This window comes from Myotis davidii, unplaced genomic scaffold (genome assembly GCF_000327345.1).
Source record: "Myotis davidii unplaced genomic scaffold, ASM32734v1 scaffold299, whole genome shotgun sequence".
In the NCBI taxonomy this organism is placed as follows: domain Eukaryota; kingdom Metazoa; phylum Chordata; class Mammalia; order Chiroptera; family Vespertilionidae; genus Myotis; species Myotis davidii.
Window position 1 is genome coordinate 3,362,325 of NW_006293088.1, and position 12,750 is coordinate 3,375,074.

General features: G+C 58.0%; 1 protein-coding gene across 1 annotated transcript in view; it reads right to left on the reverse strand.

The window, feature by feature from the left end:
• Positions 1–1,090: 1,090 nt before the first annotated feature.
• LOC102760656 (kazrin-like) overlaps positions 1,091–12,750 on the reverse strand; it is a 13,451-nt gene continuing 1,791 nt past the window's right edge. The window contains exons 2-6 of the mRNA XM_006766699.2: positions 7,355–7,586; positions 6,427–6,528; positions 5,806–5,972; positions 4,753–4,867; positions 1,091–3,080 (exon numbers count right to left, since the gene is read on the reverse strand). Coding sequence (XP_006766762.1) covers positions 2,916–3,080; positions 4,753–4,867; positions 5,806–5,972; positions 6,427–6,528; positions 7,355–7,474 — 669 coding nt within the window. The 5' untranslated portion in view covers positions 7,475–7,586 and the 3' untranslated portion in view covers positions 1,091–2,915. The remainder of the gene's footprint in view (positions 3,081–4,752; positions 4,868–5,805; positions 5,973–6,426; positions 6,529–7,354; positions 7,587–12,750) is intronic.

Below are 12,750 nucleotides of genomic sequence, written 5' to 3' on the forward strand. Positions count from 1 at the left end.
GGGGGCCCTGTGGGGAGCACTCAGGCCTGTTCTTGCCCACATCACCCCACGCTGCCGGCCCCAGCCCGGGTCAATGAGCTCAGGATTGGGGGGCATTATTCTGAGGCCCCTCCACGCTGGCTGTGTAAGGACCCCTCCCCCCCGCACTTCATCAGGCGAGGGTCTCATGTGGCCTCTCCCTGCCCCCCTGCAGCCTGGGGCCTGGTGACAGCGATGGTGACAGCAGAGAACGGCTCTGCTCAGCCCAGGACACAGGGGTCGCTCAGGGGCACCTGGGTCAGAAAGCTGAGTGCCAACCAGGTGCCTCCTGGTGGCTCTGGCCCAGCCTCCGGGAGGAACACGGGTCCCTCTGCCCACCCTGGTGCTCCCGCCTCTGGCACCAACCACCCCTGTCCAGGGGGGAGCACTGCAGGCAGGGGCGGCACCTCCCAGAGAAGTGCACGGTATTGTTCCGCGTCCCGATGCCAGGTGACCCTTCAAGGACCAAGACCACCGCCCGGGCGGTTTGGGCAGGACGTGCAGGACAGTGTGTGCAGGTGGCCGCTCAGCCAGCCCTTGTCAGTCCACCATCAGGTCTTCCTGCCGAGTCCGTCTGCGCCCCTTGCCCACCCCCCACCCACAAGCAGATTGACACTAGGATTTTCCTGCAGACAAGGCCCACCTGACGGGACTCTGTGGGGCTTGTTTATCAGTCAACCTGTTCTTGTGTTGAAAATCTAGCTCCTAGCATGCACCTGGTGAGGAGTGAGTGTGTGGTCAGGGCATCTTTGGGCCAAAAGGTGGGTGTGCAGTGGCCCACGTGGCCCCAGGCCTTTCGGACTAACGCCACCCCTGCTGGTGACCCCCAAGCCGCTGCTCGCTCAACTTGTCCGCAAAAGGGGTGCGCCGGGGACAAGGCGAGCTTCATTCCTGACAAGTCACGTTCATTTCAGGTAAGCAGGTCTGCCTTCGCCCACCCTGCCCTTCCGCCCACCCTGCGGGGACCACTGGCCTCCTGCTTTGCTGCCCCCGGAGGCAGGTCCTGGGGTGCCGCCCCCCAGGCTGAGGCTGGCTCAGGAGTGACCGGGCACCAGCGTGGCTGGGCGTCTGGTCTCCTGCCCCGGCTGCGGGCTCTGCAGCTCCGGCCCGCGTGTGGCTGAGTGTCACAGAGACACTGGGGTCTGGACCCGCAGCGAAGCCAGGGCAGGTCCCACGCCTCAGGCCCCGGAATCAGAACTGTGTCCCGAGGAGGTCAAACATCGGACAAGAGGGGGCGTCTCCCTGCCCACCCACCAGGCACCTGGCCCCGGGGGAGGGAGGCTGTGCTCGTATCACGGTGGGGGAGACGCGCGGTCTGGCTCGCGGAGGGACCCCCCAGTTCCTCGGGGCTCGGTCTGTGTCGCCCACCCTGGGTTGGAGAGGTCTTCGAGGCGGACTCAAGTGTTGGGAATTCACACCCTGTCCTCCTGGGCTCTCGGGCACATGGCTTCAACGGAAGTGGGGCATCGTGGTTCCAACAGATGACCCGCTTCCATAACCGAGTGTCAGTGGAATGCTCGTTTTGTCCTTCCCAGATCGTCACTCAGCGTCGGGGTCCAGGAAGCCCAGCCGATCCCTGGAATCGAACTGGTTTCCAAGGGCTGTGCCTATGGGGTCTCTCTCTCTCTCTCTCTGTCTCTCTCTCTCTCCCTCCCTCCCTCCCTCTCCCCGCTCAAGCCCTATCAGGAGTGCTAAAGGGTCGAAATATCCCACATGTCTTGTGCTCCTTTTGCACGTTGTTTCCAAAATAACCGAGTTAGAGGGGCAGGTCCATGTCCGTGTTGTGTAGTAAATGGGGGATTAGACCCCCGACTCCCACCTGCCTCCCGAGAGGCTACAGAGTGCGTTACAGACGTTAGCAAGTGTTAGTCCTCACACCCCCCTGGCTGGAAGCAGCGTTAAAGGAGGATGCTGAGGCGCAGAGAGGCGAGATGCCGGGAGAAGCCGCACAGCACACAGTGCGAGTCAGGCAGAGGCCCGCGGCTCCCTCCGCCATCCCATCGGCCTGGCTCTGTGGGGCTCATCTCAGCCAGGATCCCTCTGTGCAGGCGACAGCCATCACAGCGACAAAGGTTTGTGGGGGTAGCAATGTGCACTCCCTGCCCCGATCCCGGATCCGCTGCCACATGGGGCACAGTTGTCCCGGGCCTCCCTCCATCATCCCTGAGCCTGCCCTCACCTGCCCTTGGCCCGATGACAGGAGGCTGCATTTCCTGGGACTGTCATTGCCAAGCCCCGCCCCACACGGACCATCCACCTGCGCCCACCCGGGGAGCTGCTCCTGGGAGGACGAGCAATTACTCCCACACGTCCACTCCCCGTGACCGGGGCTTTCGGGGCAGAGACAATGACTCCCCCGTTCCGCTTGCTCCCAAGAGGGGCTCAGCAACCCCACAGGGGACCCAGGCTCTCAGTCACGGGGGCGAGGATGCTGGGCCGCGCCCTCCTGCCATGTGGCGTCTGGGCCGTGGGCAGCCTTTCCTGCCGCCTCGCTGGCTGGAGGGTCACCTGCTGACGGGTCAACGTTGGGCTTTGCCTGTGGGGCTCACATGTCTGCGTGGAGCCCACCTGCTCCTCCCGGATGGGGCGTCGGGGCCCCTTTCCGCCTTGGCAGCTAGGACAGCACTGACAGTCACTCTGGGGTGGGGCCTGGGTGGTGGAGGGGCTGGCATATGACAGGTCCTGGGGCCAGTGCCCTTCCGCTGAGCGGGATGTCCCTGGTGGGCGCCTCCTGGCTTCCTGTGCTCCCATCTGAAGCTGTGGCGTCTGCGGGGATTTCCCCGGGACCGAGGCGCCTCCTCAGCCGCGGGCACTATGTACAGGGGCGATGGTGTCCGGCTCCTCTTCCTCCAGGTGACTCCCATGTTGGGTCTGGCCGAGCATCAAGCATCGGCTCCTCACACGTTGGTGACCTCCAGGCCATTGTAGCCCTCCAGGCGGCACTGCTCTGGCCGGCCCTCGAGGTCCTCGTCCCCGCAGTCTTCGTTGTGGAGGGAGCCGTAGTCATCATGGAAATCGGGCTCTTTGCTGCCAAAGCCCCGCCCTATCTTCCCCAGGGGCAGCTGAGGAGAGAGGCATGAGGCCACAGGACCAGGAAGAAAAGAAATGGAATTTTCAGATCTGGGACGTGTGGTGTCTCCAAGTCTAATTGCTGTGTGACCTTGAGTAACTTCCCTAACCTCTCTGTGCTTTTCCCATCCTGTATAATAAAAGCCTAATATGCTAAGCGTCTGGTTGTCTGGTCGGCCATTTAACCAATCAAAGTGTAATATGCTAATGATATGCTAAGGCTGCTCAACTGCTCACTATGACATGCACTGACCAGCAGGGGGCAGATGCTCCAATCAGTAGGTTTGCTTGCGGCTGCAGACTGAGAGAGATGGGCTGGACATGCCCTGGAGCCCTCCCGAGGTCCCTCCCCATCCTGATCGTGCACGTGCACCGGTGGGGTCCCCTGGCCTGGCTTACGCCTTCTTGCAATCCGGGACCCCTCGGAGTATGACGAAGAGCTGGTTTCAGCCCAATCCCGCAGACCAGGCCGAGGGACCCCACTGGTGCACGTGCCTCTAGTTAGCAATAATACTCCACTGCTCAGGGAACTGAGAGGAATTTGTGAGTTAACATTAGGAGAGAGCTTTGTGTTCCCAACTGGAAGGAACCAGTTGTTACCAAGGGTGAGGACAGACGTAGTCTTTCTGATTATCCACAAATCTCCCATCTTCCTCCTCAGTGGGAGGAAGGCGTAACGGAGGAGAGGCCGTCCGAGCATGCGCATGAGGTCTGACCTCATCCCCAAGTCAAGGAGAGAGATTCTAGCGCTGCCTCACGTGACGGAAAACGTGTGGGTGTCAGAGAGTCTCACGCCAGGCTTCAGATCCCTGCTCTGCCGCTTCCCAGCTGTGTGACCTGGGACAAGTCACGTGCCCTCTCTGAGACTCAGTTTTCTCAGTTACAAAATAGGGATAGCAAATCCTATCTGTTTCCATTTTTCTCCCCGTAAAGAAAGCCTTTTAGACATGTTCCCCTCATCACACTCTGGCCATGAAATTAACCGCGGATACACTCTGCTAGTGACATAAAAGGAGGGAGGCGTTTTCCAAGCCAGTTTCCCCCCTTTTGGGGGAGTCACCCTTCATGAGAATGCTCGCTCTGGGCCGAGAGCACCTTAGGAGAAAGGTGGCCATTGATTCAAGCTTCTCCCCCCACGTTTACTAGTAGGAAGGTGCCTGGAAGGCTGTTGGCGCCCCCAGGGTTCACTGAGCGAATGGAAGGATTTTGGGGTCGTTGCTTCTGCCCCTTGTGCCTCCACCTCCACCGAGGACTGTGCGGGCTGCGTGTGTGATCAGCCCCAAACCGCACACGTTTGCTCACATCAGAGGCTCCCCTGCTGCGCCTGGCCAGGCCACAGGAGCTCAAACCCCAACCCAAGCCAGTGGCTCCCAGAGGCCCTCTGCTTCAGGAGTCCAGGTGGGTCCCAGACTTTGTATGATAAGCAGCTGCCCAGGTGACGCTGCGGCGGCTGAGACCTGCAGGTGGAGCCGCTCCCTTAACCCTCGTGGGGCTCCTGCATCACACAGGTCCCTTGGGGGCGACTTCCGGGGCCTCTGTCCTTGCTGCGCCTGTGACCGGCCCAGTGGCCCCCACAGGCCAACACGGGAGCTGGGCAGGGCCACGCTGGCCTGGACAAAAAGACCTTCCCAGGCGGCAGGACTCAGTGAACCAGAGGCCACTTACCCGGCCAGCCTTGTGCCTGATGCCACTGCTGTTCTCCTCCTTCCCCGCCCGGGGGGTGCCGGGGGCCCGCCCGGGGGGCGTTCCGAAGCGCTCAGCCTCCCGGGTGCCCGTGGAGCTGGGGAGAGACGCATTCCAAGTGAGTGTGTGTGTGTGGGGGGGATCTGGTCAGCTCCGGCTCCCGGACACACTCACGCTCACGCGTGGCTGGTCAGCCCTTAGCAGCGGTGTCCCCGGGGCCATGTGCTCTGTGAGGGGTCATCGCAGCACTTCTCCCATAAGGGCGTCCTGGGGCCGAATGAGATGACGCACACAGAGGCCCACGGTGGCTGGCACACCGGGATGGACGGCTATGATTACATCTGACTGTGACCAGCAGGGGCTGTGAGGGGCACCGGCCTGGTCCGAGTCCCCTGGCTGTGCCCTTGTGCTGCCGATGACCTCGCTGGGCCCGTTTCCTCATCCAAACCAGCACCAGACGGAGGTCTTTGGAGGCTTGACGCGGCCTAGTGAGCATTTGCAGCCACTTCGTCAGACTGCACTGCTCCGTGAAGGGTCTGACCTGCTGCAGTCACCTGCGGGGAGCATCCACTAGGAGGCGCTAGCCTGCCCGTCTGGGTGTTTGTTCTTGGTCACTTTTCTGATGAGGAGACGGGGTAGGTGGGCTGGCCGGGTCTGATCACCTGGACCATGAACACCCTTCGGATGCCCAGCCCCTTCTCCAAGCCTTTGACCCCACAGGCACCCCTGCCTGGAATGGCCGCGTCGACCTCTGAGGCCGGTGCGAATCGTCCCCAGCTGAGACCCCCTCCTAGGGCCTCTGCTCACACTCTCTGTCCTTCTCCCCGTTCCGAATGCGGGGGGCCGTGGGGATGCACCCACGCACTTTACTCCACCTCTTTCTAGTCCATGACATTTGGGCTAAAGCACTTCGCTTCTCTGAGCCCCAGTTCCCAGCCCTATGAAAGGAGACCAACCGCCCTGTTGCAGGGGCAGGCGGGACCCCGTGAGTGAGGGCCTGGATGGGGACCCTGGGGCGAGGCTGCCCGCACTCACGTGGCCGGGGGGAAGATGGCGCTCATCTCCTCCGCCAGGTGTCTCCGGAGGATGTGCTTCCCGCTGGGGATGCCCAGGGCGGTGGCCATGGCCTCGGCAGTAAACGTGGGCTCCAGCACCAGCACGGCGCCGTGGACCCCGCTGTTGGTCAGGTTGTCCGCATACTCCTGGGGGCGAGGCACGAGGCTGCTTAGGCTGCTGCTGAGGGGGCCTAGCTCCTAGCTCCCAGTGGCGTGGCCCCTTGGGGACCAGTCAGTTCACACTGAGGGAAGCCCACGCTCCCTCTTTAGGGCCAGCAGGGCAGAGGCCGAGGCCATTCTGTCACTGACCCTCTCAGACCGCGCAGGCAGCCCACGCGGACTCGAGTGAGACGATGGGCCTGGAGTCAACCCGCGCCTGCTCTAGAGTGATGATGGCTGGCATCCCTCACCCACTGTGAGGAGGGCATCGGCACTGGGGCCCATTGTGGGGGCGGGGTTTGTAGTTCCCTCCTCTTGAGTGACAGGAGGCAGCTTGTTCTTGCCAGCCTGGGTAACGATGCCCCCGCTCACACAAACATGTTGGTCGGCACACAAACGTGCATCTGCCTGAGTCGCCCCCACACCCGCCGTCGCCCCTCACCTTCAGGTCAATGTCTCGCACCCACTTGAGCACCCGCTGGTTGGTCCAGACGACAGGGTCTGTGTTCTGTGTCTCGCAGCGGGCCCGGCGCTCCTGGAGGGCCTGTGGGGAGGGAGACAGAGGGTCAGTTTGGGGGACAGGGGAGCGGGCTGAGGTCACATGGGGAATAAGGGTCCACAGTGCTCACAGGGCCCTCAGTGGCCTGGGTGAGGACAGGAATGAGTTCTTGGGGATGAGGGCTCACTGTTTCCCTTGAATTGAGCACAGGGCCTGCCCCTACTATAGGCCAGTGACGGCGAACCTCTGACACCTATGACACGCGAACTCATTGTTTTGGTTGCTTTTTCTTTGTTAAATGGCATTTAAATATATAAAATAAATATCAAAAATATGTCTTTGTTTTACTATGGTTGCAAATATCAAAAAATTTCTATATGTGACACGGCACCAGAGTTAAGTTAGGGTTTTTCAAAATGCTGACACGCCGAGCTCAAAAGGGTCGCCATCACTGCTATAGGCAGTTGCTGGAAGGAGGGATGGAGAGGAAGAGATGGATACCTGGATGGATGGATGAGTGGATGGGTGGATGGGTGGGTGGGTGGATGGGTGGATGGGTGGATGGGTGGATGGATGGGAAGGTGGTTGGATGGGCGAACATTGACTGCCAGAGGGGGAAGTAAGGGGAGGGCAGGTGCCTGCACCCACAGCCTGCTTCTCACCTCCCTGCTGAAGTTCACTTGGTACAGCAGCTCGATCCCCAGCAGGATGCTGACCTGGTGGAACTTCTTGGACACATTCAGGTGCGATGGGTGGAGGTGGATGGGTGGATGGGTGGATGGATGGGAAGGTGGTTGGATGGGCGAACATTGACTGCCAGAGGGGGAAGTAAGGTGATGGCAGGTGCCTGCACCCACAGCCTGCTTCTCACCTCCCTGCTGAAGTTCACTTGGTACAGCAGCTCGATCCCCAGCAGGATGCTGACCTGGTGGAACTTCTTGGACACATTCAGGTGCTTCTCCAGGTCCCGCTTCATCAGGGAGTTCAGCATCCGCCCATCGACCAGGTGGTTTTGGAAGGCCTGGGAGTACTGGGACAGGCCGATGTCATTCAGCCAGGCCTTGGCCACCCAGTGATGGTCCAGGTCGGCCGCTTTGGACAGGCTGGTGAGGAGAGACACAGCCAGAGAGAGGGGCGGTGGGGAAGGTAGAAGGAACAGAGGGGTGGGCAGAGATGGAACAGAGGACAGCAGAGAAGGGGGGGGACAGTAGGGGGCAGACAGTCACAGAGACAGACAGGAAGAGGGAAGGAATGGAGAGACAGGAAGAGAGAGCAGAGGTGACGTGAGAGGGGGATGAAAGAGAGAGAGGAAAGAGGGAACAAGGGAGGGAGGGAGAAAGTGCCCCAAAGGTTAAAAAGGGACCAATAGAGAGACAGAGGGGATAGGAAAGAGAAAAGACCACATTCAGACACAATGACAGTGGAGAGGGACAGCGATGGGCAGCAGGGACATGTGTCGCAGTAAACAGCACCTCCAGGGGCTCCTGCACTGCCCCGCCACCCAGGGCCCAGACAGAACCCCCAAGGCCCACAAACGTTGGCCCGTCTCTCCTTGGGCTGTAGCCTGTGCTACCATGGTAGCATGTCTTGGAATCAGAATTAAAACCTACATTTTGTCTATTGCAGTATTCTCTCCTCACTGCCACCCCTCAGATTGCCTCGTATCCCACACAGAGCTTGCCCCAGGGCCACGCACGTAGTAGGTGCACCAGGAATACTTCTCATATGCATGAACGGGTGGTGGAGCCTGGCAAGGGTAGTCCAGTCGGCTGTCATTCCCTTGATCGCCACACGGTGGCAGCCTCGCAGAAGGAATAGGTCAGGGTCCCCCACCCTGTCCATCTACCAGTCCGTCTTGTCAGTGTGTCTGTCCCTTCCTCTTCTTCTCTAGGTTCAAGGCAGGACCATCCCTGGCATGGATTTCTGCACCTGCCTCCTGCCTGCCTTCACCCCACCGCCCCTTCTAATGCATGCTCCCCAGGGCTGCCAGGTGGACCTGTAATCACTTCAATTAGAGTAGGTCACTCTGCTTAAAATCTTTCTGTGCAGGAAGCTTAAGTGCATACGACTAAGTGAAAGGCCACGGAGTGTACGATTCCAAATACATGGCCTTCTGGAAAAGGCAAAGCTAGGGGGACAGTACCAAGGTCAGGGGCTGCCAGGGATTGGGGTTAAGGGGAGGGAGGAGCAGGCGGAGCACGGAGGATTTTCAAGGCAGTGAAACCACTCGTCTGACCCGGTAACGGTGGACGTACTTCATTACATGTTTGTCCAAACCACAGAACGTGCCACTCACTCCGAGAGTGAACCCCGATGTCAGCTATGGACTTGGGATGGTGATGATGGGTCTATGCAGGCTCCATGTAACTAATGCTCCATCTAGTGTGTGTGTGGGGTGATTACAGGGGAGGCTGTGCCTGGGGGTGGGTACGCGGGACATGGGAGATCTCTGTATCTTCCCCTCAACTTTGCTGTGAGCCTAGAACTGTTCTTTAAAAAAAATGCCTTAAAAAATGAGGGTGGAAACAAAGGCTTTTCTTCCCAAAACTGAAAGAATCTGTCGTCAGAGGAAAGGTGAAAGGGATTTCCTTCAGAGGGAAGAGAATAACAAGCCTGAGGAAGTTTGGACCACACAAAAGACTCAAAAGGAGAACTCCTAAAGCTCACCAACAGAAAGGTCACCAGATTCAGAAGTGGGCGAGTGACGGTAACAGACACGAGAGACACGAGACAAGACGCTCAGCGACACCAGTCGTTAGGGAAATGCAAACCAAATGAAACGCCACCTCCCCCTCATTAGAATGGCCACTAGCAAAAAGCCCACAGAGCAAGGGCTGTCGGGGGAGTGGAGACACGGGAACCCTTGTGCATTGGTGGTGGGAGGGAAAACGCGCAGCCACTGTAGAAAGCAGTGTGGTGGCTCCTCAAACCTTAAAAATGGAATTCCAGCCATTGCACGTCTGGGCCTCTCCCCAAAAGAATGGAAAGTAGGGCCTCGAAGAGGTATTTGTACACCCACGTTCACAGCAGCATTTTCCACAGCAGCCAGAAAGGGGAGGGCACCCACGTGTCCATCAGCAGATGAATGGACAAGCCAAGTGTGGTGAGAGCATACAATGGAATATTAACCAGCTTTTTAAAAAGGGAATTCGGCAATATGCTACCACAGGGATGAATTTGAGGACAACGTATAAAGGAGCAAATTATTTACAGGTGAAAACAGTGGCACAAAGGCAGGAGGAGAAACTATTTTATACTATAGACCAGTGGTTAACCTTCCTAATGCCGCAACCCTGTAACACAGTTCCTCATGTTGTGGTGACCCCCAATTTCATTGCTACAAATTGAACATAATTAAAGCATAGTGATTAACTACAAAAACAATATGTAATTATATATGTGTTTTCCGAAGGTCTTAGGCAACCCCTGTGAAAAGGTCGTTCGACCCCCAAAGGGGTCGCGACCCACAGGTTGAGAACCGCTGCTGTAGACAAAGGTGCATGCTATTATTTGAAGATAGACAGTGGTAAGTTAAGTGTTTATATTGTAACCTCTACAGCAACAATAAAAAAATAAAGAAGTTATAGTTCACAAGCCAGTAGTAGGAACATTCAACTAATAAAAAATAAGTCAGTAAACGAGGAAGAAATTTTTAAAAAAGGGTAGATTTAAAGAAAATAAAACAAGCAGACCGTATGGTGACTTTCGTTGGCAGAAATCAAATTGGAAGTCCTCGGAGGGGCTACCAGGGTCTGGGCCCCCCTCCCTCACCCGGCTCCAGCCTTGGGGGACCTCGGAGATGCTCTGGGCTCTTTGCCCCTCCTCCCCTCCCCCTGCACCCGCTTCCTTCCAGTCCTGCCCCAGCCCCAGCCCCAGGCCCAGCCCCAACCCCAGGCCTCCATGCCCGCCTCCCAGAGGGAGCTGTGCCCCGGCTGTGCTGCCTGAAGTTGCTCCCCAGCCTGAGCCTCTGCCTCTGAGTGTTTCCTTTGAGCACTAAGCACACGGGAACGGGAAAGGATCCTGACCTGAGCACAGGGTTGCTCTCTGCTGGCCAGCCGCCTGGTGCCGACCCGACCCGCAGCAGACACTTCACCGGCAGGCGGGCTCCTGGCTCGCTGTCCCTCCTCCGGCCCCTCAGCCACCAGAACCACTGGGCCTGCCCTCGGGGGCCCAGGGCCTCCTTGTCCCCCCTTCCCTTGCTGAACTCCTGCTGAGGTTCTGCTCTCTCCAAAGCCTTCCGTCCCCCTGCCCCTGACCCCCACCCCACCTGCTGCCGGGTCCCATCCCTGTGCTGGGCACCCAGGATCATTGCTGCCCATGCTGCCAGCTGCCTGCTGGACCGTCAGCTCCTGGAGGCAGGACCGGGTGGGCATGTCTAGCCCGCCCAGACCCCACCCGGCCCAGAACTCATGCTCAGCAGCTTCCCACGCAGGAAAACAGAGCGAGTGGGGCGTTGGCTCCAGCTCCCGACCTGGAACCTTCTGGAAAGACAAGCTCCCTGCTGGGCGCAGGTAGACCCCTGCCAGCCCCTCTAGGGCCCGCTCCAGCCTTGCCACTTCAGAGGCACCGTCCCAGGCCCAGCCATCACTGCTCTCTCCCGGCAGGAGTCGGAGCTGGCGGCTCTGAAGGAGATGCCGCTGGGCCCGGCTGGCACTGCCCGGCCAAACCACCTCCTCTCCTGGGGAAGGAAGGGTGTGCTCAGCTAGTCAGCGGTGCCACCGCCGTGGGTGGCGGGCGGGAGGGGCGCCTGTTCACCTCCTTGAGCGAGGCCGTTTCTAACCAGCAGTAGCCATGTGTGTGCCCCCCTGCGACACGGCTCTCTTCATTAAAGGCGTCCCCAGGGCGCCTCAGCATGGCACCACTTTCTCAGCTGTTGGTCTGAGCTGCCGTAAGCGCCCACGTTGAATAAAGCGTCTTGACCTTAAAAGTAATTGAAGACAGCCCGGCCGGTGTGGCTCAGTGTTTGAGCGTCAACCTGTGAAACCAGGAGGTCAAGGTTCAATTCCTGGTCAAGGGCATGTACCCGGGTTGCCAGCTCGATCCCCAGTAGGGGGCGTGCAGGAGGCGGCCGATCAACGATTCTCTCTCATCATTGATGTTTCTCTCCTCTCCCTTTCCCTTTCTCTGAAATCAATAAAAATACATTAAAAAATAATTGAAGACATTTTGTCAAGTTTGACACTGCCCCCTCCTTAACTGGGGCTGGATTAGACCCGGAAATCCGGGTTTGGGCACAGATTTAGCAATAAGCTGGGTCATTCATTGTTCGACACGGAAAACACGAGACTGCGCTGGCTCCAGGCCTTGCACCTCTGTGCCTCAGTTTCCTCATCTGTAAAGTGGGGCTGACCGTGTGAGTGTCTGGAGTTGTGGGGCCTTGGGGATGAGAGAAGGGAAAACAAGTAGCAGAGCAGCTGGACACACCGAGTGTTCCAGAAACGATAGTAGGAGGAGCCGTGGCCGTTAACACCAGGGAACATGGGAGACTGGAAAGGGAACAGACTTCACAATTAGGTATTTTGTGACTTTGTGCCCATGGGCCTCACTTTCCCCTTCTTGAAAATGGGGGTAAGGGCATCTATCCTACATCGGTGTTAAATAAAAAATTGTGCCGGGAGCCGGTCCATCCTTGCTGTTTCGAGATAAGGCCCAGAGAGGGCCATGCCATGCCCAAAGTCACACAGGATGTGTTCTGTATGACGACCCCACTAGGTCCGTAGCCTAGAGTTCCATGGGCGGGTCAGAGGGTCCCAGAGTGCCAATTTGTGACGTTTTGTATATTTCTTCTGGTGAAAATGTTTTTATTTGATTCTCAAAGGGAACATGATCCCCCAAAGTTCAAGAACCGTGTCCTAATGGACCCCCATTCACTTCAATGGTGCAGAAATAGTCCCAGAGAGAGCAAGGTCACCTGGGAGGTAAGGGGCGGGCTAGTCTCCCCGGGGAGTGAATGGGGCCCTCAAATCCCGGGCCCTCCTTCTCCAGGAAGCCACGACCCGTGGGAACAGTCCTCCTGCAGCGCTTGTGGTTTTCAAAAGCTGCTTGCATCTGGGTGCTGATCTGAATCCACCCCATAGAGCAGTGACGGCGATCCTATGACACGCGTGTCAGAGGTGACACGCGAACTCATTTTTTTGGTTGATTTTTCTTTGTTAAATGGCATTTAAATATATAAAATAATATCAAAAATATAAGTCTTTGTTTTACTATGGTTGCAAAGATCAAAAAATTTCTATATGTGACACAGCACCAGAGTTAAGTTAGGGT